At 38.3% G+C, this 27,774-nt stretch overlaps 1 protein-coding gene across 2 annotated transcripts; it reads left to right on the forward strand.

Moving 5' to 3' along the window:
• Nucleotides 1-7,364: 7,364 nt before the first annotated feature.
• slc39a13 (solute carrier family 39 member 13) lies at nucleotides 7,365-27,714 on the forward strand. Of its 2 annotated transcripts, XM_085179712.1 has the most exons (11): nucleotides 7,365-7,565; nucleotides 9,394-9,497; nucleotides 10,630-10,995; nucleotides 13,318-13,425; nucleotides 13,629-13,771; nucleotides 18,329-18,445; nucleotides 21,540-21,629; nucleotides 23,845-23,895; nucleotides 24,031-24,163; nucleotides 24,269-24,368; nucleotides 26,785-27,714. In XM_085179712.1, exons 3-11 carry the CDS (start codon nucleotides 10,668-10,670, stop codon nucleotides 26,861-26,863), a joined length of 1,149 nt encoding a protein of 382 aa, XP_085035838.1. In that variant the 5' UTR covers nucleotides 7,365-7,565; nucleotides 9,394-9,497; nucleotides 10,630-10,667; the 3' UTR covers nucleotides 26,864-27,714. The 2 variants fall into 2 exon arrangements, with proteins under 2 accessions (XP_085035838.1, XP_085035755.1); XM_085179629.1 differs by lacking the exon at nucleotides 9,394-9,497.
• Nucleotides 27,715-27,774: the final 60 nt, after the last annotated feature.

A 27,774-nucleotide genomic window follows, 5' to 3' on the forward strand; every position in this document is an offset into this window, starting at 1 on the left:
CAATCTAAAAACCTCTTTGCAACCTTTGGAAAAGTATCCCTTTGCTTAACACTGTGTGCATGCGTTTATTTCTTAGGGCTCTGTTATACCACTGGCAGACATTTTGTTAAAACATGACGAGGCTCAGCACAGCTGCTCTTCAAACTGGTGCTCCTAATGTCCAGTTTCAGCGTGATTGCTGTGCCAAAGTTGTTTGTACTTATCTCTGTTGTCACAGATACTCCCACATTGCAGATGTGAAAAAAAATAATGACCATGAAAAAATCTAAGCAGACTGGAATAGTATAAATTAAAGGGCTTCATATTTACTCTTCCATCTGCAGCAATGTACGTGTTTGTACAGTTTGTACCCACTCTTAATGACATTTAAGGGTTACTGAGCAAGGCATTAAACTCGACTCAGCATCAAAATACAAGGCAGCTGCCTAAGTTTCAATATCATTAATTCATTTGTATATTTTACTAATGCTGAATGCAAATGAACCTCCTTTTTGAATGTAAATATTAAAGAGGCTGGTCCATTCTTGGTAATTCATTCCTAATAGTCCTTCTTCCTTTAGTAGCTTTGTTAAAAAGTCCTATATCACTGTTTGAATACTTTTAAATCCTGTTTTACTTCTGGGTGTTTTACTACCACTTGCTCAACGAGAATTACATGAATCAATATTATTTCCTTAATTAGGGTAAATTGAAAGCTGCAGTCAGTGGATGGTTAGCATAGCACAATGAGTTTCTGCTTTATTTTCTTGTACAATTCAATCCAAAAAAACATTTTAGTCGTGGCACCCTGCACTTTGAGGGGATTTAGTTAAAAGCTGCCATACAATCAGTGGGTGTGGAACTCTGGGAGTAAAACTGTAGAGGAAAAGCTCGCGGTAAAAGATTTTGTCAACAGAACCACCTTTGTTGGGAGCGTCCATGTTTTCTAGGGACTTGACCTACTTTTCTTTTGTTCGTTAATTTCCTGGGTGTTGAGTCAGCTAACAATAATAATATTTTATTATTAATAAGAATAACCAATGGCAAACCAACTGCAAATCTTTAGCTGCCTGATTTCATCAACAACAACATCAAAGAGTAAAAAGTGGAGGTGGATTGAATAAGTTCCATAGATATTAACTTCCATAACAGTCGTTAACCAACATACACAACAGCAGGACTTCTGCTAACATACCTGCACTGTCCCTGCTGCTACATTAAAAATGTACACCCAGTAACAGGGCATGCAGCATGAGATGTCTTGTACCTAAATAGAGGCTGCTTATTCTAAGGCAAACAGGTCCAGTGAGATATAAAATAAGGCTCTCAGCGTTGATAAATTTAAGTATAAGTGTAAGTGACACACTGTGAAATTACATACTTGTGACCTGCAGCAGCTCAGACCAAGGACTGCATTCTGGTTTGGCCGCAATACAGGGTGTAACTGAGCACTTCACAGTTTTCAGTCTGAATACAGTCACAAGATACATATCTGCAAGTCCACACATGTAGGCAAACAGTTAAATTGGCACCTCTTAATTCACGGTCGCGTAGTGTGGCCCCTGTCAAGGCCAGCAGTGTGGGGGTGTTAGTGTTCTCATCACTGCCTGTATGTGCTTATTTTAAGGTATTACTAATATTTTGAGGCAAGTAATCTGCTGCTTATCAAATGGTACTGTTACAGCTTACTTAACACTGCAAAACACAGGGATTATACAGTCCTTCACTGAAGTCAAACACATTTTAGACTTTTAGTCTTTTCTTAACAGACGTGCATAAATTCATCGTGCCGTCGTAGGCCTGCAGATTTTTTTTTTCTGCTGACATTTAGAGTTTTTCTCAGACATGTGGAGTCTCCCTTGATTCAGTTTCAGAAAATTCACAACGCATGGTCACGAGGTTGTGCCCACACAGCCTTGCTGAGGGGAATGACATGCATGACCACTGACTGTGGAAAACAGGATACAGGGTACGTCGCAACAGGAAGTGTTGCACTCCCCCTGCACAGAACATCAGTTTGACCAGAATGACTGCAGGTTGATGTCCACACTCTGTAACTCCTGTGGCAGTATTCAAATTTCGTAATCGTCTTCGCTCACCATTTCTCTGAGCCAGTTGAGTAATTCAGTTAAAAAAAAAAAAGGTTATAACCCCCACCCTTAAAAGAAAATCCCCAGGCAGACTACACTTTCTTCACAGCAGATGCTTGTAGATATAAACTTTGGTTAACTCTGTGCAGCAGAAAATATCAAAGCTATGAAAGTAAAGCATAAATATTTGTATATAAACATATTCTGCGGGCTTTTATTAAAGATTAACACTCTAACACTAACCAACTTACAAAAAAAAGAAAATAAATAAAAATAAATAAACAAACTCAGTCACGTGCATTTCTTGCACAAAATTGTGCATTCTGAGTACATACAGTGACGTTACATGCAAAAAGGCAAACAGTAAAGTTTTAAAACAGACAAATATCTATCTGCACTTATATTTAATGTTAACAAAACAAATTAAAATCTTCTGAAAATTAAACACATCCAAATAAAGAAAACCAAATTACTGAAATAAAATGTGAACTATGTTGGTTAAATGCTTGAATATATTTGGTTCTAAACGGCACTTTTAAAAACCTGTACAAAAACACAAAGTATTACTAACAGCGAACTCGTATCAGTTAAGAAACGCCCACATTCTCGCTCAGAGAGAACAAAAAAAAAAAAAAAAAATACTGCTTGGGTCTTACCATCACTCGATGTACAGCATCCAGCTGTAAATTCTCTACACGGGAGTTGCTGAACTACTGGAAGCAAATTGCCAAAGGTGGCTGAAAAATGCAGGCTTTCTATATATCTCTGAATTAGCAGGGGAACTAAAAACTTCCTTAAATCTACCAATTTAGGTTGGTACCATAAGGCTTCTTCTTCTTCTCCTTCTTCTTCTTCCCTATTAAAACAAGAAGGTGACAAACTTCCTACAAGACAAGTTGTTACAGCTGTGAAATCCAGCGCGAACTCCTAATGTTGATGAGTTCAACTCATTCGGCCACATCAGCAGTCTAGTTTCAAATCTCTTATTATTATTTCTTATCAGTTTGATGCGCATTTGTTGCAAAGAATGAAAGAAAGGTGGCACAAGAGAAGTGACCTTTGATTGGCGTTTTAAGCAATTTTGCTTTAAGCTTAGTCTATTTTATCCACTACAGTTCTGTGACAAGGGTTGCAAAACATGTAAGCACAAAAACAGCTTAAACAGAAGTCTTGTGAGAATATGAACTGAATGGTAATCGGCATGGCTAAAACAATAGATGCTTCCCCTTTGAATTAAATCAGTGGTGGCAGGAGGAAAAAAGACAGCGTGAAGTTAGATACATGCATTTTGATTTGTACTTGTTCTCACAGAATGATTGCAAGAAGCATTTAAAGCATCTGTTACCAGGCTGTTGCCAGGTTATACCAAGGGCTAAACACATTATTTCACATGTCTAACATAAAACAAATTGCAATGAAGAAGTCACCATGTAAACAAGACAAAGCAACTTTTTAAACAATGAAGTGTGTTTGTTGCATGCATGTTAAATTTGGCAAAATTCGATTAATGGTGTGACAACGTGTAAAGATCTACAGTGTATGCACATGCATCATGGCCTGCTATCTGCAAAAACAGCAAAGTATATTTATTTACAAGAATAGAAATATACGCGTGAGACTTTTTTTTTTGTATACTGACACTCTTGCAGGGCTAATTACAGCCACAATTTACGATCAGATACTGTCACTTTGCCATGCAATGCAGTTTTGCACAATGTGATCTGAGCCCACACCCGACAAAACATCATCACTGAGTGGCAAGCAATCCAGCATTTATGTGCAAGGGTTTGTATTAGCCTACAGAAAACTGGGCCCCCCCGGTTTGTGATTCGTGTCAGCGGGTGGGTTTTGGACAAAATGCATTCTGTTTCACTTGCAATTTTCTCAAGAATTGTGGAAAAACACACACAGAATATTTCAGTTCTGTGGGTGGACACTCCACAACGAAGGCCTACATTTCCTGGCTGACAGTCCCCAGAGGTTTCAGTGGCCATCATGTGTTTCACAATGACATGGAACGGTCGCTTGGCGAGCGTGTAAGGGGACATCCAGGCCTCTCACTTCTTATTCCTGATTCCTCATTTTCTCTGGACTCCACAAGCATCAGCTATTAGACTTGGCTGTGGGTATTATTAGACAAGGGTGAATCACAAGGCAAGCGGACATGTGCACACGCACCCAGATGCACGCACACGAACACACGCAACCGTTCACAGTGGAAAGTTACTTTTTTTCCCTCTGTTTTGCCTTTTTTCTATTTAGCACAACAAGACTAATCTATCATCACGGTCAGTTTAACAACTTTTAAATTTAACTTCTTTTTGAAACTCTTCATTGCTATACAAGCACAGAAACCCATAGATAACCATATAAGGTTGTGGTCCTCTATCCCACCAAAAACCAAGTTCCTCTTTCTTAATGTATTGCTCAAGTCAGACAAGGATGACTCAGTGCGGACATTAATCATGTTTTTTTTTGTTATCTTCACATCTCACTCTGCTAAGTCCGCCTGTCAGAGCCACAGTTATTTTTAAAAATCTGAGAACTTAAACTCTGGTTAGACTTCAAATGTTAAAAACAACCTCAGAGCATGTTGTCAATTTGACTTCAACAACATGCCCTTGACAGGGGCTAAGACTGTTTGCGCAGCCCTTTTATTTACGTATATTAGCGCTCATTCTGCAGCATGTCCATATTCTGCTTTTACAGGAATTGATCGAAACACAGAATGTGGGAAACAGTGGTGGATAAGCTGGCCCACTGAAATGTTTTTACCTTTGAAAAACAAGTGTAAAGTCATTGCACACAAAAAGAAATAGGAAAAGAAAAGCATGTGTTTAAGTTCAAGGTGTTTTATGGATTGTATGTCTCATAAGACTGATTTGTCATAAATAGTACGCATTACTCATGGGACTGGCTTCGTCCACATTTTCTAATCCTACAGAATCAAAAGATTTAAGAATGAATCAATGATACTGCATTGCAAAAATGCTAAAGTTGGAGGACTTCTTATAGTTTTTTAAAAGTAGTTTCCACATGCGTCCAGTCGTAAGTTAAAATCTTGTCAGCATACAATGGCCATTTTCTTGACTGTCAGGGCAAATGTCACACTGTAATTTAAAAAGTAAACTCCTGTCACATGCACCACCTGGTGGTCAGGCAGTTTATAAAGAGAACTTCTTGAACAGCTCCACTGAAGGAAAGATGAGGAAGTGGACCCTCTTAGAGATCCATATATGGTAGAAACAACTCTAATGTGCACATTTAAAATAAATGAAACACTAAAAAACATAAAGAAGACACCAAACCTCCGAAAGAAGTAACGCAATAAGTTAAGCCGAATTTTGTTTTAGCTACTGATTGAGCTGCATCCAGTTTTAACTATATATGTCTGCCAGGTCTTCTTTCATACACTCACTTTTCTATTATCTTTGCCTTTTGTGTGTGATATTTTGAAGCCCAATTTTACCTCTTTAGTTCTCAGGCAGTTAACTGAATCACATATTACTTAAATCACAGGGGAACTCTGTCTTTCAGGAGGTGCTGGCTACTGCAAAACATCTGAAACTTGACCAGTTATTTTTTTAAGAGGTCATAAAGCTAGAAAATTGCAAAGCATTGCTTTAATTGTTAACAATATATTTTATAATCTTCACAAACTGGTTTTAAGTTTTAATAATATCCAGAACAACAACAAGTAACTTATTCATTTGTGACCCACTGCAATTAAAAACTTTAGTTCCTCCCTTATTATAGTGGACAAAAGTAAAAACATAGGCCTACCCACAGTTGCTGATAAGTCATGACCACCTAGATGTGTCCATGAACAAACAAAACAGGAACCCACACATTAAAATGTTCCTCTATTGCATTAATAGAAGCAGGAAACTGCACAGGGAACCTATAATAGTGATAATAAGACCTGCTTGCCTACTTAGCTTTGATTTCATAATAAAACACATAATGGACATAAAGGTTAACAGTATACCACGTTCATTTTCTAAAACTTTTATTAACTGAATTAAAAGATAAAATTGTACCAACTTTTAAATATGAAGACAAGCCAGAACTTAAGTAATTTTGATTCCTGTAAATAAATACAACGAAAGCAGTAAAAGAGTAACTTGCTTGTAGTTTACACTCTCTTCCTTATTTATATTAAGTAACACTGTCTGCAATAAGAGCTGCATTGTGTAATGACACTTACAGTAATACTGTATCTAACAGCAACAATAATGGGACCGATGAGGATGATAATGACAGTATGCATCTCTCTTTTTGACCATTATTATATTTTGTTTTGGGGTTTTTTTCATACTCTGGTTTGTTTAGTTTTGCAATGATATTAGGCCAAAAAATCGCTTAGATACTAAAAATATTCCACATGAAGGCAGTAAGGTTAATCCATATATCTAATTATCGTAAGCCACAATGACTATATATATATATATATATATATATATATATATATATATATATATATATATATATATATATATATATATAGCTATTTCTTCTACATTTTACACCTGTGATGGACTATACTGATGGTAGCCAAACTTTTCTGTATAGATAAGATAACATGAATGATCTGTTCGGTTATAGGCTAATTAATATTAATATTATATATACTTAAAGTGTAAACTGTTAAAGCACAATAATAGCTGTTTGTCTTACTTTGCAGAACAAACAAATGCTTATTCAGTTTACTCTCATTAAAAAAGAAAAGAAAAACATGGGAGGCATGTTTTTTATATTTGATGCAAATAATCTTTTTTTTTTTTTGTTCGAGTAATCGGATCAGTCGATTCTGAAATCTGTTTCAAACACTCTTACCAATTATACAATTCTTTTGGGTTAGGATTTGATTTTTTGTGCTAGTGGTATCTAGTTACATCCTACGGAAGCGTAGAGCTGCCACCCAGGCAAAAGAAAAATACAAGTGTATCACGTTATAACGTGAAAAGCTTATTGTTCTAACAAGATACTTTTCCTGTTTGTACAATATACTATCATGTTTGTACAATATACTTTTCACGTTTGAACAACATAATATCACGTTATTACAATATACATAATTATCACGTTCGAACATCCCGCCATTTCACTGAAGTAAAAATAAAAATATCCCGAGCAAGAAAAGTATGCTGATATTTGGCCTTGATTTGGAGAGCTTAAGGGTCCCGAGTGAAAGAAGGGAGGGGGGGGCAATAAAGTTACTTCCTGGAGCGCTTTGGTGGGGCGGGATCCATGCTGTGCCTCTCCTCTGTTGTTTATGTTTCCCCTCCATGATCCTGATACGTGGCTGTCTGGAGCAGCGTATGGTTCGGAGACTGGGGAAGCCGCGGTGACCCGCAGTCTCTGGTGCGCTGCAGCTAACGGATCCCTGTCTGCAGGAGCAGCAGCAGCTGGAGTCTGGAGGAACTCAGCCTGCATTTTATCAAGCCGGCCTGGATGGCAGGGACACACTGGTGCAAAGATTGCCGAAATCACAAGGTATTGGAGATAAAAAAAAAAAAAAAAAAAAAGCCACATGCTGACTGCTATTTGTTTTGGTTTCCTGGCCGCTGACGCCATCAGTAAGTTTGTGAAATTGGTGCTAGCTATAGCAGGGTTAGCTTTAATGTGAAGTGACTGCGTGTCAGCGAGGCTAATCTCTGTAGCTGTGCCTGTCTGCACGTTTACGGGCTAACGTTAGCCTGCTAACCAGACCCCAAGTGTAAACTTGCCTGACACAACTTTGAGTTAACCGCTTCTTTTTTTTTAAGTTGCCGCACTGCTTGTGACTTTTTTCACCACCGTTTTGCATCTTCTCTGCGGTTAATATCGCAGCGCAACTGCGTGTGTTACGTGCTGCTTAAATCTGCAATTCCAGGGAAATCCCAAGCAGGGAAGTGTCAAACTGGATGTTTAACAGCGACTTAAACGTGTTATACATTTCCCCCTTGCAAAAATGTGATTAATCAATAATAAATTAAAGGCACTTAAACTTTTCGCAGTCACTGTTAAAAAAAGGCTTGGACAAAAATATCCTCCTGGATCCTGCCAGGAGGAAGTCTGTCTGCTATTTCTGGAGCTTTCTTCCTCCAGCATAGCTGAACTTTTGTCACATGTATGCCAAAGTCTTTTTAATGCCTCCAGTGTTTACCGAGAGTTTAAAAAGTTTCTATTTATCGATGCAAGTTGAGTAAAAATCAAATCCACAGATGTTTTAAAGGGACCAGTATGTGTAGTGCTACTGTTACCTAAAACCATATTTAAGTTACAGTTTATCCTAATAAATACAGGGATACTCTTGGCTTATGTTTGAGGGTATTCTTGTATATACAAATTATAGGAAGGGTTTATGAATTACAGCTCTATAATTTATAGTCTCGTTTTTTTAGTGGACAAAAGCTGTGGACAGATTCAGGCTGTAAAAGCTGTAAATAGTAGTGCTGGGCCAGATTGCAAATTTTGGTATCAATCAAATATCAAGTAAATACAGTGCAGGTATTGGTGATATCAATATCAATACTGATATTTTTAACCTACAAGGCAGCTTATGGAGTGGACGTTAGTGTGTTATGACTTATGAGATAAAGTGCATAGCAAATTGAAGCACGTGATTTTTTTCTCACTTTTCACAATAATTTGGTAACAAAACACACTTTTCATCTTTTCATGCATATTAAAAGTGGAGGTTTTTTTGTAAATGCTCTAAAGCAGGTCAGCTTCTTTTGTTTAAAAGTTCAATAGGTTATAAATACAATGGACAAGGCAGTCAACACAAAACGTTTCAGACATTTTTCATAGTGCATGTTTGAGGTGTTAACCACCATTGGTATTGATACTATTGATATTTGGATCAGTGCACCCAGTTCTAGTAAACCGACAACAAGAGGTAAAAGCAGCTTGTATTATTTAGAATGATTTTATTTAAGTTTTTTTTGAGGCAATAGAAAATGGCAGTAATATCTTAATATCTATAGTTAGTATGATAGTTTTCATGAAACCCTGGATTTAACTCTGAAAACCTGCACTTGAGTTTCGTCTTGACATGTCTAATTTCAGATCTCTTGTGGTGGCGTACAGCGCCAGTAATAAAACTGTGTCATCCCCCAGTACTTACATACACAGTATATAGTGTATACTGGTCCTGGCTTACAGTGCTGGGCAAATGTCTAAAGTCACCTTTCATTTCTAAATATTTTTCCACTTAAATACTAACACAAATGGAAATATAGGAATAGTTCTCCAGGCTTCCTGAAAGACATTCAAAGCTCTTCTTTGAATGTTGCTGCTATTTGTTCTGCTTGTGTTTGTGTGCTTTTTTTCTATCCAGGTATGCTGTTACTTCATTGGCAGTGTGTTTGACATCATTGTCATGCTGAAAGAAATGGAAGGTGTTGCAAAACAGACGCTTTCCAGGTGGATCAAAATCAGATGGTACTTCTCTGCGTTCATAATCCCATCAATTTTGACTCCCAACACCACTGAAACGCAGTTCCAAACCATGACAGTGTTTTACAGCTGGATATAGACACTCTCTGTTTAGTGTCACACTCTGTTCTGATGACGATTTGAACCAAAACTTAAATATCTGGATTCATCGCTATATTTTACTGTCATTACTTGTCCGGCCAGTTAATGTGTAATTACATACTTCAGCTTTTCCGTTTCCTTTACACTGAGGTCATTTCTGGTGAGCCTTCAGTGAACAGTACCGGGATCATCTTAGGTCCTGTGTCAGGTCTTTGGTGTGTGTTTGTTTGTTTTTTTTTTTAAATATATGTCTTAAAGACATGACTCTTTGGGAATAATGGAGAAAACTAAAGTAAATTTCTTTCTTTCTTTCTTTCTTTCTTTTTGAGGACATGAGTTTTAGATACTGTTCCATCCGTTATAGACAGTTTTTAGGCCTCCCACTTCTTCTTTTGTCCTCCACTTGTCCAGTTTTCTCAAATTGTTAAGAATTCACTTCATACCATACTGAGATATGTGAAGTTTTATGGTATTAGGTCTGTGGGAATCACCTTCTTAGTGCAAAAAAAACCAAACAAACTTTTTATGCTTGGCAAACTGTGAAATCTTTGTTGTTTTTAGATTCTGTTAAAGAAACTGGAACAAATTATGTTTTTTTGGAACTGACTAAAGACATAATTTGAAATTACTTCTTGTTAAAAGTTGTTCGATATGTGTAAACAGAACACTTGTTAATCTCTTTTTATGCTTCATAGCTCAGTGTTAATTGGCTCAAAAAAAAAGTCCTATGAAAATGTTAAGGATCAAGAACTGGACTGAAAAATAAGTGGACAGATTGCAGATTGTGTTTCAATCTTTCTACCTGTTCAGTTTTCATTTTATTTTATTATTAAAAAAAACAAACTGCAGCAGAAACACCAATTCCATCTACTCAGCTGCAAAGATGAACCGTTTTGAAAGGACCGTTTACCGTCCGTTTTAGAAGTTTTCAGTTTAATTATGTTTTTTCTTTTTTGTTGTTGTTGTTGTTGTTTTTTAAGTACATTTATAAGGCACAGAGAAGACCTGTTTTTGTTATGGTTTCCTTCCTTTACAGAATTACTGGTTGCAAGTATTTTTCGGACCTTGGAACGGATGAAAGGTGGACGTTACTGGAGGCCCAGCTGGGCTGTAGCGGCTCTGTTTATCCCGGTTGCCCTGCTGATGCTGACCTCCAGGGGGGCATCGAGCAACCAGAAGATGACACAAACAGTTATGGCTCATGCGACGGCCACAGCTGCAGGACCAGGCCCCAGCCTGACAGATGACCTCCCAGGCCTCCAGGCAGTAGCAGACTTCTTAGCCAGTGAGCGTGCTCATATTTGGCTCCTGTCTCTCGTGGGCTCTGTTGCTGTAGGCCTCAGTGGGATTTTCCCCCTGCTTGTCATTCCCATTGAAGCTGGAGCAGCCCTCAAAACAGAAGGTAAGAGAGATGATGTGCAACATCAGTATGCCTTTGCATTATTTATATTATAACATGTATTTTATAACTGCAATGATAAAACTGCATAAACATTTACCATATGTGACGCTATGCAAGAGAAGCCGATCACACATATTTGTGTAGGTGAAACAATAGACAATGCTGTGAGGGTCATTTGGCATAACAAAAGCTAGGGTGCACCTGTTTTAATGGGCTGCGTTTGTGTCACTGTTTCATGTTCATGCATCTGACAGTGAAAACAAACAAAACACACATGTAAACAATAACACAGTTGTCGGGACTGTAATTGTATTAAATATAATCAACATGCACACAGAATGAAGACAACAGATGGTAACCCTTGTCACGCTGGATGTTGTTAACCTTAAACATAAAAAGATTTCTCTTGAGCTAACATAGCTCTTACAGTAAAAGTCGCCCACTGAGTCTTCAGTTCCTCTGATATCGAGGAATGCATGAGCAGTCTTGTGTTTGGTCTTGCAGCCAACAAGAGAACATTTAGTTTTATCATTCTTTGTTTGAGGGCACACTAAATAATTGCTCTGCGGGGCTTTATGGCATTGCATTGTTACTTGGTGATGTAAATATGGAAGACCTCAGTCACATGGGTGTAGAGACTGCTTGGTGACCATCTGCCAACCAAAAATATGTGTATTCTCATAAAAGTTCGCCGACCAGTCCTGGCATTCCCTAGAGGGTTATTTGTCCCTAGTTGTCACCAATTGGCCAAAACTTTTAGATTTATAATCCTTTTTACTTGCTCAAAAATACATTTGACAATAGTATAGTCAATAGTCAACATAAACCGAGATGGCAGTGTTTTAAAGGACAAGAGTTCAGACTTCAAATGCTTGTAGTGAATCAAGGAAGTACGTTACAGTTACAGAAGTCTGACCTGGCATCGCTGATTCTCAAAGCTTCTTACAACGATATAGCTAAAATCTCCAGCTGTTGAATAATAAATCCCGGTATGATCAACAAGTAGTTCTGGTCAGCCTCTCCTAAACCCAGCTGCACATTCCTCCTGGTTTAATGTGAAGGGTACTCAAACCTTTTGGAAAACTGCTGCTTCCTGGTAAACAGATCGCCTCCTGTGGTGACCTCATGATAATGATTCCACCCCCCTGCCACGAGGCATTAAAATACCATACTGAACAGAAAGACTCTCAAACTGTCAGTCAAAAGGTCACCCAGTTCCACACCAAATAAAAATGAAAGGAGAAATGCCCGATAGGCGGGAAAATGGAAGCCGGACCAACAGCTCTGTGAGGCTGCACTGAGGCACTGTGATGTTTAGCACCTTAGTCTGACTTATTCGCGTACCGACATTTTCTAATTGGAACCAAAATTTTGTACATCTGAGACTAATAGATCTGGCATTACTTGTGCAGTGGATTTTCAATGAGAAATACTGAGTTGTGCAGTCACATTCAGTATTTTCCTTGTTTTGGGCATGGCAGTGGAAAACGACATTATCAGTAAGTGATGTCCGCTAGATATTTCAAGATATTAGTCATTTCTGCCCTGACAAGAAAAGACTTGCAGCGCTTGTGGCAGTGAGTGGTGTTGAATTCTAGACACATTTTTGTATGTTGCATTCTCGTTTGTGGTTGTTATTAAATGAAGGGTCTCGATACATGTGCAACATGGTGCCACTGGGCCTCGCACACAGTCTACAAGAGAAGTTTCTAGATTGGAAATGGTGAAAATGCATTACATCCTCCCCCAGTCCTGAGAGCAGAACCAATTATGTCAGAGCTTATTCATTATTTAACATTTCACCCCATTGCCTGTTTAGTACCAGGCATTAGTACCCATCCCTGGCAGGCAGTAATGTACCCTTACAATACCTGCCTGTAATTTTAACCAGTTAACATATGGTTGAAGAGTGAGAGAGAGGTTTTTACTGTTGAGCTTCAGTAACTAGACGTGTTATTGTAGGTCAGTCTGAGGCCTCTTTCAGGTGCCCCACCCTAAAGAACGTGGCAGGCCAAATGTGTATTTTAGGCTGTGAGCTTCCAAGTGCAGTCATGAGCTGAGGTTAGTCATTACCAAGGAAACTCCTCAGGAATAAAAACGTGGCGCGTGAGTAAGCATGGTTAATATTAGTAAGGTGACCCAGAGATTCTCTTGTGTATTAATGTCTCTTGTGACAAAATGATTAGTTGATGAGTGGAAAGTGGAATCAGTTTGTGCTTGTAATTGTAAACCAAAAACATGAAAATTGCACAAAATTATTTATAACTTTTACTCTGCAAAATAATTGTTACCTTGATATTTTGTGTGTGTGTGTTTTGTCAGCTGGATGCCATAAGCTGAAACAGCTCTTGAGCTTTGCTATTGGTGGTCTCCTGGGTGATGTATTCCTCCACCTACTTCCCGAGGCTTGGGAGCTGTCTGGCTCTTCAGGTGGGTCTCCTTTCCACCAGTGCCTTCACCACCTCTGTATTCAATTTGACCTATTCTTCTATAATTGCTAATAATGTTTACTATCATTGTAATATTTAGACACCAGCTTGCTTTCACTGTTAACAGTCTGCTTCTCCTGAAGGATCTTATGAAGTGTATTTGCTCTCTCAGCCTTATTTGCAGTCTGTTTGCTACCCTTCCAGCTGGTAAACAAAACCACTACATGACACAAGGCTTGTGGGTAATCATCGGTCTGCTGGCCTTCCTGCTCCTGGAGAAAATGTTCCCAGACCAAGACAGCCCCGAGAACTCCACTTCAGTTTCTGACCTGAATTTTAACTCGGCTGTAAGTATTTCTGCTGAAATGCTGCGTTTTCAGAAGAATATGCTCGGTGCTGCGCACACACATGTCAATACAAGCCTTTACATATTTATCTTTTCATTGGTATGCTTGGTGCAGAATGCATTTGTGTTCAGTCAGCATAATTCTGCCAGTTTTTTTCTATGACTGAAACATCACATGACGCTTTCACCAACAGCTTGAGATTTTGGAAAATATGCACATCGGCATTCTTGTTCAGTGAGAGAGAAATATCCATCTATTCATTTTGTGAGCTATTTGACCAAATCGGGGACAGATACTGGACAGAATTCAAATTCACATCTATAGCCAATTTAGAAGCATCAGTTCACCCTGGAGGATCTGGGAAGAACCCCCACAGGCACAGAAAGAGCAAGCAAAGTCCACACAGAAAGCTAACGATGCTAACAGCATCACTGTGCTGTCAGAGATGGATTTTTATGTCTTCGCTGCAATTTGCTCATTTGTAAGGATTTGTATATTGGACAGGGTCATTGTTGCCAGTTTTCCAGCGTTGTATTTAACAGGCTAACAAATTACACAAACACTGCTCATCTCCGCACTACCATCAGCACAGAGGGGAGGACAGCTACGTGTCTACAGCTGAGTAATAGTTATGATGATCAGAGTGATTTGGGGTAGCTCGACAGTCAGGTCGATTTTTATCTCATTTCCAAATTGATGCTTTATATTAATATTGTGATTATTCTGAGATTCATGATCAATTTAATCTGCCAAGCTATGGTTTCGTGCTGCACTTTTACATGTAAGTGACGCTTCCAGCAGATGTGACTGGGTCTGGACTTCTGCGCGCTTTGAAATTGGTGTGTATGTGGTGCAGCTACACTGATCCCTCATACCTATCATCAAATGAGAGACAACAGGAGGATAAAACTGACTTTTGGACTGATTTTAAAATTAGAGCACAAGGTTGTACTTGCACATACACTTGTGTATCTGGACCCCTAATTAGAGAGCCAAAAAATATCGTGACTCAACGTTGTAGCTCTTTATCTGATATCCAGCTACTTATGTTCACTAATTATCGTTTATTATTATGGTTGGGTAAATCCCTCAGCTTATATCAGTGTGCAAACATTTCTTCACACTGGACGTGAGAAATAAACTCCCGTTGTGTGTGTGTCCCTCTTTCATCCGTGCACTTTTTTTTATTTGCACGTCTGGGCCGCACATTTTTTCAGAGGTTGGATAGCACTACTATAATGATACGTTCCTCTGGTGTCTGGCTGCAATGCCAAACAGTGCTGTGAAAAAGTATGTGCTCCTGATAACTGGTTGTGCCACCCTTGGCAACAAGAACTGCAATCAGGTGTTTGTGATAAATAGCAATGAGGAATTCTGGCTCACTCTACAGAATTGTTTTATTTCAGCCACACTGGAGGGTATTTGACCATGAACGGCATTTTTAAGGTCACACCAAAGCATCTCAATTGGATTTAAGTCCAAGATTTTGACGAGGTCACTTTTTTTAACTATACAGAGGTAAACTTGCTAGCGTGTTTCAGATCATTGTACTGCAGCATAACCCAAGTGCTTGAGCTTCAGGGGATGAACGGATGTTCAGAGATTCTCCTTCAGGATTTTCAGGTGGAGAGCAGAATTCATGGTTCCAGCATTTATGACAAGTCATCCAGTAGAGGTGGGAATCACCATACATCCCACAATACGATATTATCACAATACTTAACGCACGATACGATATTATTGCAATTTCTTTTAAATATTTTGCAATATTCAGATTCTGTACATAAAGGTAAACTTTATCAATATTCATTTTATCTAATATCAAAGTCTCACACTCAGTCTTTCTCTCATTTCAGTTTGATTGTTGACAAACTTGAACGGTTTGTATTACAGTCTAGTCCAACTTAACTGAACGCAACCATCTGGTACAATTATAGCTATTCTGAACTATGCAGTTTATGAAAACTATGCAGCCCCTTCAGCAACTGAAGAATTTGAAAGTAAATTAAAACAAAATATAATTTTACATTAAATAAAAAAGTTTTAAACTTAATTAAAATAAAACATGTCTTAAATTAAAATAAGTAAACTGTCATGTTTATTGCTGCCAAAAAAAAAGTTAAACACATTTGGACAGTGAAGGAATGTCAGGATTCTTGCTCAGAAAAAGGATCAACATGCTCTGAAGTCAGAGCACAAAAACCTTTTTTGTAACAAAATATCGATTTCTGCTGTCCCTGTATCGATACATTATTAGCAAACAATATATCACGATACTACACAGTATCGATTTTTTCCCCCACCCCTATCATCCAGGTTATTCCAAAGTTATTCCAGCTTCAAATGTGACACGAGCCTTTGTGTTCTTTTTGCCCAGCAGGGTTTTTTTGGCTTAGAACTTGTGGATGCCATTTTTGCTCAGTCTCTTTCTTATTGTTCAGTCATGACCTCTGATCTTAACTGCAGTTCTCTAGTTATTGTGCAATGGCTTTGTAACTCTTTCCAGACTGAAAGGTGTCAATGATTTTCTTTCTAAGCTGCTTTCTGAGCTATTTAGTCACACAGCATCTATACAAGTGATTCAACAGTTCTGGCATTAATCAGGGCTGGGTGGGGCCTAGTGGAGTTGAAATCAATTTTCCACAAAATGTGGTTAGTCAGAATTAATAATTTAACAAGGGAGATTAGGTTTGGATAGCTTTTTCCCCTAATAAATGAAATAGTAATTTTAAAACTGCATTATTGTAATGTAATGATCTTAAATATGTAAGCATGACAAATGTGCAAAAACAAGAAATGAGGAAGGGGGCAAATACTTTTCCCACAACGCTGTTGGCCGTTGGCGATTCCACAGAGCCTCATGGGAGGATAAAAATAACCCACCCCTCCTGAGTCATCTCATCAGAAATCAGAAATCATTTGCAGAAATCAGACAATACAGATACCAATGTATCTGGGGTGATAAATTTGGGCATATGTGCATGAAAGCAAAGCGAGTGTCTGCTCTGTCTTTGTCGGGGGGAAAAGGTAGCTTTGGATTTTTTTCCCCTTTTATAATAAACAACATCATTTAGAAACTGCACTTTGTGTTTACTTGTGTTATCTTTGTCTAATATTTACATTTGTTTGATGATCTAAAACATTTTAGTGTGACAAATATACAACAAAATAGGAAATCAGGGAGGAGGCAAACACATTTTCACAACACCGTATATGTGTATTCACCTGAATTCTGCCTTTACCATCCCCTGTAGGTAAACATGTATATGTTTACCCATGAACAAGCTCACCTACATGAGACGTGGCGTTTATGTGCACTGGTTTAAAAAACAACTATTTATAGTTATTATTTAAATATCTATAAATGAACTATTAACTATAAATACTGTAGCATTCTTAGTTGTTTAAGTTTATTGTTTAGGGGTTAGATGGAGATAATATAGATAGTGTAACATAAAATACGAGTGACAAACACACTGGCTGAAAGCAGTATGTTTGTAAAGGCAGCCTCATTCCCTTTCTTATCTTTCTATTGCTATTGAGGGAGAAGATTGGAATCCATGGCTCAGCTCCTCCACTGGTTTCTATTTATAGCGCTGGGGTGTAGCAGCTGCTTTAGCCATTTGAGTGTCCAAAGGATAATACTCAACTTATAGACACAGGCAGCAAGAGACGGGGAATGAGAGAATGAGAAGGTGGTTATAGGTGTTTTCTCTGATAATATTGTGTGGCAAATCTTTCCATAGGAAGCAAAAAGTATAACAAGCTGAACTAATTTTCTTTACTCTAATTGGGTCAGTGTTTAAGAAGAACGAACAAACGCGTGGAGAGCCTCAGAGTCAAATGGAAAATGTCAAGATAGGATTTTTATCACTTTCTGGCTTCTTAGGTCATTTTGAATTTCTCATTAGGCAAAACTCAGACTATTTGGCACTGACAGTTTAGCTCCAATCTGTTGGAGGAGATTGATAACCCCCCAAAATTCATCACGCTTTATTACTTCCTCATGCTTCAATCGTACACATGGAGCAAAAATTTCCTTTCGGCGACCAGCAGTCAGCAGCCTATTTCCCTCTCATTTAATTTGACTATCAGTTTAAATGGCAGTGTAAGTGGTTTCTGAATAATGGGACAAGGAAGCTGGCTGTTCTCGGAAAACAGACCCTATAGCCTAAGATGAATGGTTCTCGCTCTCTCGTTCTGTTTTGTTTATAATATGAAAATGTAAACATGATGGAGTGGCAGTCGAATTTAAAGGAGATTTCGTTGTTGAATGAAAAGTACAAACGACTGCTTATTAGCGCAAATGTAGGAAGGTCAAAAAATAATGAGAATGTTTTACCAGCTGTTAAGCTGCCTGTGGGTGAACTGTTTGACACACGGCAGGAGCAGCAGTAACATGACTGTTTACTGCACTGTGGGATTCAGGCAATACCATTTCCTTACTGTTTTGACCATAACTGTATTTTAAATTAGTTTTTTTTTTAAAAAGGTCTTGTTGAGAAGATGTGTTCATTTGTGCCCCCCCCCTCCCCCTTCCGTTTTTTCCCTCTACAGACACAGCCTAATTCAGTTTTCAGTGGAAAAGCAGTGCTATCACTCAGTAACGGGCACCATGCTGAGTCATGGAAATCCTCCAAGCAGAGTTTGCAGGAAGGATCAGAGAAAATCAAGGTAAGGCTGACAACCAAAACATATCCCGGTTAACAAAAAGACAGAAAATGATGAAAGATGGGGCATCACTTGGGGTAAGAATTTGACATGGTTTGCTTATGTAAGAAGTACATTTAAAAAAATAAATTTTTCCTTTCTCCAACTGAGTAATAAATAGCAACGTAGTTGGTTCAGTGAAACCAGGAAGAGAGACTTGCATAATCAGTTCTGCTGTAGAACGACTCTGTTGTGAGTCCTTTGCAATGCCTTTTTCTCTAACAATTTTATTTTTAGGGTATAGGCTACATTTTAAAATGTCTCATAAGCTGGTTGGTAACATAAATAATGGGTTAATTCAATATAAAAATGTTCATATAGTGCCCGTTCACAACAATAGTTATCTCATCGTGCAATGGATTGTAAAGATGCACAACCTCAAGCGTATAACGATTCCTTATGAGCAAAACACTTGGCGACAGTGGGGATGAAGAACTCCTTTTTTGAGATCTCAGCCAGAGCCAGGCTGAGTGAGGGTCATTCTATGGGTGAGAGAGGACACAAAGGAAAGTTCACAGTCTTATCTGCGCAGTGCCTTTGTTTTCATACACACATGGCGGAAAAAGCATAGCGGCGAAGGAGAATGAGAAGGGCAAAAGCGGATCGTTGAATGAAACAGATTAACCAGAATTGGTTTTTAAAAACGTGCACTTCAGTGATGTGGAACTGGTTTTGTTTTTGTCTGTCAGATGGCGACCAAAGCACTTTTTTTTTTTTTTCTTTTTTTTTTTTTGTAGAACATGCAAGGAGACCATCGTTATTTCCGGTGCGCTTGCATGTTTAACCAAAAGTGCCTTTTGGTTAAGCTGTCAGCAAAGAATTTGCATTTGTACTGTTAAAAAACAGCTGTTTGTTTAAGTGAAAATACATTTATGGGGATTTTTTGCACTTATAAAGTTGTGGAGTTGTGAAGTATTTTGTCTCACATCAGTTATATCGTTATCGCAAATTTTCAAATATATATTGTGATAAATATTTTTGGCCATATTGCCCTGCCCTACTTTGAGGTATGTGAAGTATGATGGGACTTGATTATTTAGGTTTTTGATGTGACATGAAATTCAGATCTTATTTAAGAAGGGGGCAATGAAGTGTAGCTAATACAAGTTAGTTTTGGGTGGGTTTCCCACCTGGGGTTTGCTGAGTGGACCATATCCCTGCTCATGGCTATAGCATTCATAGTTGCCTCAAAGCTGGTCCTCAGTAATGCACCAGCAGCAACTATGATAACAGGTATAATTATTACAAAATGTATTTTTCTCCTAAAGAAACCCTTTTAAGGGGGTGTTATGGCCCCTTGTAACCCCTATTGAAATTGAAGTGAAAGTGTCTTAAATTACATGGTTGTCCTCACCTCACGAGGTGTGTATAGAGGAATTCTTAGGATGGCTTGGGCTGTGTTTTCTTATTAATTTGCTCTACTAATTGTAATAATTTAGGTATAACTACTAATATTCAGCCAGGTGATGATTCTAAATTGGCTGTAGGTGGAGTGTGCAAGGTTGTCAGTCTTTCTTTGTTAGCTTTGTGATAGACAGGTGACCTATGTATACCTAGAGTGTACTTTGCCCTATCCTGTGACAGCTGGGATATGACTTCACCCTCAGTCACAACCCTGTATTGGACATGGTGCGCCCTATCCAGTTCTGTCGTTTAAAAACTGACTGCAACAAGAATGATATGTAGGGAAAGTGGACCAGTTTTCTTTTTTTCTTTCCCTTTTCAATAAACTTCTTCTTTACCTTTTTCAAGTATGTAAATATTTATTTGCACATACTTAAATCGTGCGTAAATGCAAAAGCAATGTGGTGCCATTCGTAGCTTTTATACTTCCACCAAACAGATTGTGTTGCTGTTTACACATATAGTGTATGTGTTAAAGATTTTAAAGGAAAAGGTGTATGAACTAAAGGTTAGTGATACCAATTTAATATCTGATCAAATGTGATCCCATACATTCCACCAGTATATGACCAGTCTGATGAATACACTGGGGAGGTGTCTGTCTGTCTTTATGTGTTTTTGTGTGTATATTTAACCTACCTTGATTTGTGAAAATGGGTAGATCACAACTGAGCTAAAAGTATAAAGTCATAACTTTTTGTAACTCATTTTTTCAATTTTGTTTTCTATTTTGTGTATAGAGTTTGTTTGGTGGAGGTATACAAGCCGGGAATTGGACCACATTGCTTTTGCATTTACATACAATTTGTGTATGTGCAAATAAATACTGGGATCCTTGAAAAGACAAAGCAGGAGCTTACTGAAAAAACAAAGCTGTTCCACTTTCCCCACATATCATGCTTGGAACACTGAGTTTTTCGAACCAGGAAGTGTTTAGTGACAGCATAATAAACAATTTATTTTTGGAGACGGTAACAAGAAAGTTGGCAGAGAAAGTCAAGAGTTAATCACCAAAATCTTTTTATGTGTTATTATGTTTAGTTTCTTCGTTCGCAGTGGCGTGGGTGTCAAACATGTGTTAGATAAGACTGAACTTTGGTGGGCCAGAGCTCCAGAGAAGAAATTTAAAAAAAAAACTGCTTTATTGAACCATTAAAAAAAATATGTGTTACAAGAGTAAGTCGCATCATGGAAGAATTTCACGAAAGCCAGATTTGGAGACATCTGGACATAACCCAAGGCCTGTTCATGTGTTTGTTTATGATGAGATTAGACTGACTAAATGTGGAAAAACACTGAGACACTGAAGACACTGAAATTGCGCTAATTATTTTCTAGATGTCTTGAGCATTTAGTCAACTAGAAACTATTTTTATTTTCCAGAATAGGTTTTTTTTAGTTGTATGTGGTCCACAAAGTAAACTGATATTTGATGTTGTGCCTTTTTAAAAAAAACTGAAAGCAATCTTCGTTAGCATCAAAAGACTCAGTAATTAAAATTTCCACATCTACACTTTACGTCATGGATGAAATGTTGCGTCTGCCGAGGCTGTGCTGTAACAGAAGTGATCCATTCCTGCTGTTTTCTCAGTTCTGACTAATATGCAGTAATGTGACTAACAGTGACATATGTGTCATGTGTTCTGTGTCACAGATGAGTGGATACCTAAACCTACTCGCCAATTGCATTGACAACTTCACCCATGGGCTGGCAGTATCTGGGAGCTTCCTGGTTAGCAAAAAGGTAAGATAAGGTGACACCTCTTTTGTAGTTTACACACAAAAGCCAACAGCTTGTCCTACATCTAAAGTACTCTGCATGTAATATAAGCAGCTTTGATTTTTCAAGCTCAGGTGCTTGCTCTTTATTTTGCTCTTGGTTTCAGATGCAGTTGATATTTTGGGTCCAGTAATAACTCAAGCTCTATGTGTGCTTTATGCCAGCTAACCAATATGGCAACAGAGTTGTGGCAGTCTCAGAAGTGTGCTTTAAAACAGTGGCGGCGCCTTGTTTTAGTGTCTCTGGATAGTTTTGTGCTGAAAATATGCAAATTCAAAACCACACTGATTCAGCAAAGTCGTTTTGTGAGAATGTGATTATTCACAATTAGTCTCCAGCATACATATTCATGAAAGAACTCCTGGTTTTACAATATAATTGCCGATGTTCCCTGAAGTTGCAGTCACATACTGACAGTTGGTGACTGTAAATACAGTGCAGTAGCTGATGCTGGACTCTTTTATAATTATAATGGAAGCTTTTCAGATACTGTATTTGAATGTTGACTGTCGAGTAGCAGCCCCTCAAATTCTGTTTCTTGAACAAGAAGCAATATTTGTCTGAAGACCCACATTTTACTCTGTTTTCATCGAACTGTATAGAAGAGGGATGTTAAATTCATTTTACATTGTGGGCCACATAAAGCCCACTTTGAGTTTAAGTGGCCCTGACAAGTGAAAGTGCCGTTCTGTCAGTGTAAAAACATTTAACTAAACATTTAATTCCTGAGTGATTTTAATATAAGTAGGGGGGGAAAGCTTAAACATCATAGTCTATTCACTCCTTCCAGTGGGCCAGATTGGAGCCTTTGTTGGGCTGATTCTGGCCCTCGGGCCTTATGTTTTACACTATACAAGTATAATGTATACTATACAAACTATACAATGCACCGAAATATTTTCCCCTTCACGATTTCTTAATTTGTCGCACTTCCATGATTGAGGTATGATATGTTACTTTTAGTGATCTTTTAACCTGCTTCACTTTGCAGGTATGGCAAGTGAAACTGAGTGGTTAATCACAAATAATTCAACCACCTCGTAGCTTTTTCCCCCCACTTGCATAAATAAAATCATCGTCTAAAAAGTGTTTTGTTTTTACTCAGGTTATCTTTCTAAAATGTATCTGATGTCAAACATGTAAGTGTGACAAAAATGCACCAAAAAAAAAAAAAGAAGTCAGAAAGGGGCAAATACTTTTTCACAGCGTTATAAATACATGTCAGTGGTTTGTTCCTGGAACCTCAGAGGAGGAAACATCAGACTCAGTAACATAATGCCCACTGAGTGTGGGTAAGTGTGAATATAAATTTGGTTGTTTGCACTTCAAAAGGTTGAATAATAAATACTTTAATACAAAATACAATAATAATTATTCCAAACGACGAAACAGTGTCTGAAATTGAAGAAATATACGGCCTCGGCTTGTGGGAGCAGCCTTTGAGTTTAAAACATTATTTCTGTTTGGTGCATTACGGTCTTATTGAAAAAATCTGCACTCCAAACTGCAGTAACATGAATTTGTATCGCTTCAGTAAGTTATTGTATATTTGTAGCAGTGGGATGGGAGTCCAGCTGGAGAGACATAAGGCAAGCAGCGTGAACTATGGATCCGTGTGCCAGAGAGGAAGTTAACTCAATGTCTCAAACATGCACATACAAGACATCTCACCAGTGTCTTCTGTTTACTCGTTGTGCATTTAGCACAGTGTAAAATTAGCAATTTTTTTCATTCACACTGGTCTATGATCGTGCTTATTTATTTTGTTTATTTTGAGAATTAAATAATCAGGACTTTATAAATTTGTCAACTTCCCTCAGATCAATCAAGTCTTGTTTCAAAAGCAGGTGGTCATTGCTGCTATCACTTTAGCTTTAGGCTAAACCACTTAAGATGGTTTAGCCTAAACCATCTTAAGTTACCTTCACTGTCACTTGACCTTACTAATGTATGAACTACATGTTTTGTTTCATGAGATTTTCAGGTTTTCTTTTCCTTGACTATGGCTAAAAAAAATTTAAGCTCACTTATAGTGATCTGCTGAGATTTTGTCTTCTCTAATTCATGCTAAAAACAAAACAATAAATAATTGACGCATAGCTATACTCCTGACTCAGTTGTGGTTTTCTTTAGGCTCTTTGTGTAGGACAAAGCAGCACTAATGATACATTTCTTGCAGGTTGGGTTCCTCACCACCTTCGCAATCCTGCTCCATGAAATCCCACACGAGGTGAGGATCAGAGTTGCTGCTAAATTGTACAGTTTACTTTGCTTAAGGCGTATCAGAAGAATGAAGTGCTCTAGTGTTTGTAAACACGCTGAATGTTTACCCATTTTTTTATGTGGGAAACATCATCATCTGCAGGTGGGGGACTTTGCCATTCTGCTGAGGGCCGGGTTTGATAGATGGAGTGCTGCTCGCATGCAGCTGTCTACAGCGCTGGTTGGGGTCCTCGGAGCTTTCTTCGCTCTGTGTGCTCAGTCACCAAAAGGCACAGGTAGGATGGGGCCAATACACAACACACAAGCAAACGCATTATTAATAACTGGAGTGCATTTTACAGTCGCCATATTCAGTAACAAGACTTTCATATTGTGCCTAGAAAATGCCAGTAGCTGGATACTGCCTTTCACTTCTGGAGGCTTCCTCTATATAGCCCTGGTGAATGTAGTGCCTGATCTTCTGGAGGAATCCAGTTTCAGGTATGATGGATGTTTATTAAAGAAGTCCTTTATTAAAGTGCTTTTACTGCTACTGAGGAAATCAACAGCATTATTCTTGGGGTCTAACCAGCATGTCAAATGGATTTCGACAAGAAGAATTATTTTAAATCACATGTTTGTTTGTTTTTATCTGTTTTAATAATTTGCATGTTTTCACAAACAGATGTTCATCGGTGATTGGGATTGCCGGAAACCGAACGTCCGGCTTTATTTCCCACACCACATGTATATTTTAACATCTTTATGTGTTCTGTGGCAATAATGTGAACCAAGATGGATTAATACATGGGACACCAGCATTTACTCTCAAAACAGCCAGAGTGGGGTTTGTTTGTTGTTTGTTTATTTGTTGTTTAACCAAAAAATAAATCTGTATGGAAAACATGCTTCAGCCTAATATAAATAAGCCTATCAACATCACAAATAGGTTTAAATTAGAGATGGCACAATACCACTTTTTTATGTCCGATACTGATACCGATATCATAAATTTGGATATCGGCCGATACCAATATGAATTCGATATAGTGTTTTTTTTAATCAATAAAACTGTTTATTTAATATCTTGCTGCATTTTGTATAAGTTCATATTCAAGTTTAAATAAACAACAACACTAAAGCTATTCTGTTATACCTGTATGTAAAAAATACACTGCACCCAAAATATTTCATAGTTCAGCAAAACTGATCAATCTAATAAACTTAAACCTACTCCATCCTTCCTATTCTGGTATTTTACAGAGTACTTAGCAGAAATATTAAGCAAGCTAACTAATAGGGTTGCAAACTCTCAGAAAAAAAAAAAAAATAGGTAACCACCCACCCTCCACCTCATGATGCTTAGTCGACGTAATCAACTTTAACTTGATGCAGTGTGAAAAAAAGAAAAGAAATCAATTATTTTTCAAGAATAATTAAAGAGATTCAACATCTTTCTTCAACAGAAGTGCAGACTGCACAGATGGTACCTTTCCAAAGGAAAAAGTACTATAGTTTACTAGGGTATATTAGACTTAACAGTTACTATATACAGTAATGGACTTCTATACATTTTACATCAGATTAAAACTTTGGGTGTAAGATTCAGATAATTATTTATTAAAAGCTAGACATTTTAAATGAGAATAAGAAAGAAAAGTATGTCTTTGTGCCCCCTTTTCCCTGTTAATGCCCTATCGCCCCCCCCTGGCTAAACTTTGCTAGATCCGCCCCTGCACAGTTACCAGCCGTCAGCTGCGTAGAAAAGGATCCTGGTGTAGAAAGTAATATTAAATAAATTCTAACAACAGATTATCAAGCTTAAACGTGCTGCTGTTGTTCAGCCACTGGTTTCCTCTTTCCGGCGCGAAGTGGGCCAAAAACAAACAAGAGAGACGGACTCGCGACAGAAAAGCCGATCAGCTGATCATTGATCAGTTTCATGATTGAAGTAGCAGCAAGAAGAGGCAGTCGCTCCATATATCGGTTGTTAAGCTTAACGTGGGAATGCTTTACAAACATTCAGAGATGAACTTACACATTTGCTTTACTTCTCTCTGGGATAACTTCCTTGGAGATGAAATGCTGTTTTGGTAGCGAGGCTACAAATACACACAGCCGCTCTATCACTTGAGCATACTGCTCCGACGTGCTACGGTTATGAGCCGAGTTACGCCATGTCGCAAGTTTTGTGAGGTGCTTTTTTGATATTTAATGGATTGGATTACATTATTTATTTCTCTCCGATATCCGATCCAGTAATTTACGTCAGTATCGGACCGATACCGATACGTAATATTGGATCGGTCCATCTCTAGTTCAAATATTGAAATCTTTTGACACACCTAACTGCTTTTAGTTGCAGTAGCATTTTTATTACTGTTTATTCCCATGCTCCATATTAATCTAGTTTTTGCTCGAGGCCACAGGGGGAGACATTGGAGATGGCTGAAAGAGCCAGTGTGTGGTTTGTGACCGATAGAATAAAATAATAGATTGGATTTATATATCGCTTCACCCAAAGCGCTTTACAATGCCACTATTCATTCACTCTCACATTCACACACTGGTGGAGGCAAGCTACGGTTGTAGCCACAGCTGCCCTGGGGCAGACTGACAGAAGCGAGGCTGCCATATCGCGCCATCGGCCCCTCTGGCCAACACCAGTAGGTGGTGAAGTGTCTTGCCCAAGGACACAACGACCAGGACAGAGAGCCCGGGGATCGAACCGGCGACCTTCCGGTTACAGATACGCTTCCCAAACCCCTGAGCCACGGTCGCTCTTAAAAAACTTAGCAAGGAAGCAAGGAATGGAAAACTGGCTCTGTGGTTTCAAAAAGGGCAGATGGTTTCCTTTAATGTGCTCAAATTAGTTTCAATGTCTAACGTTTTATTATCTTTTTGTTTGCTTTTCCAGACACTCCCTGATGCAGGTACTGCTCATTTTCTGTGGCGTGGCTGTCATGGCTCTGCTCTCTGCCATTCTCGACTGCTAATGGCGGAAACACCCTTTTTGCCTTACCAAACACTAAAACTTAATAGCGGAGCAACATCCTGTTCTCCTCATATCTTTTACCCGTCATATATGTTCATAGAAACTTTTGTGTGATGCTTAAAAAAAGTCTGACAGAGGATTGGCACCTTACGGATGGACGACTGTCAGTGGAACAAATGGTGTGGACACTTCAAAATGTGCCAAACTTGGATCGTTTGGAGTTCTGTTACCAAATTGTCTTTTGTTGATCAGATAATCATGATGTTTTGCACATGTATCTTTACACAGGTACGCCTGACGTACCTGGTCAGAACAAGTATTACCGGCCCTGTACAACGACCTCCCACTTTATAGTGTATTCAGAGCTACATTGTTTAAATGTTTTGTGTGTTGTTACTGCTGCCCATCTTCTGTTTCTCATGTAGCTGCTGCGTATTTATTGAAAACGAGAAAACAGATTCATCAGACGTGCACCACGTTGTCATTTTGCCTTGTTCAGAAATAAGTGCCAAGAAATCAGGACGGTTTAACGCTTTAGAGTCGGCTCCTCACCAAAGTACACTCGATATGCTTTTATCTCCTTAACATAACACAGGCTGCACCTTTTGTCGAGCAGAAGTCGGGGCTCGTTACAAAGCTGTGCCGGCGCCGTATACTTTGATGTCTCTGACAAAGTTGAAATTAGTTCACGAGGAGGAAGAAGATGATTGGTATGGTTTCATATTTAGTTTTCACTAACAGTTTCGTAATGCTAAAGACAGATTTTTAGAAAGTTAACCATGCAGATGTTCATGTCATGTTGTTAATATAAAGTTTCCACCACTGAATAAAATCACCAGTAAATTTCCAGCATCTCTGTTTAAAGAAGCCATTTTATTTTTAACTTTAAGCACCACGCTTTAGCAGACAAGA

This window comes from Neolamprologus multifasciatus, chromosome 1 (assembly GCF_963576455.1).
Source record: "Neolamprologus multifasciatus chromosome 1, fNeoMul1.2, whole genome shotgun sequence".
Classification (NCBI taxonomy): domain Eukaryota; kingdom Metazoa; phylum Chordata; class Actinopteri; order Cichliformes; family Cichlidae; genus Neolamprologus; species Neolamprologus multifasciatus.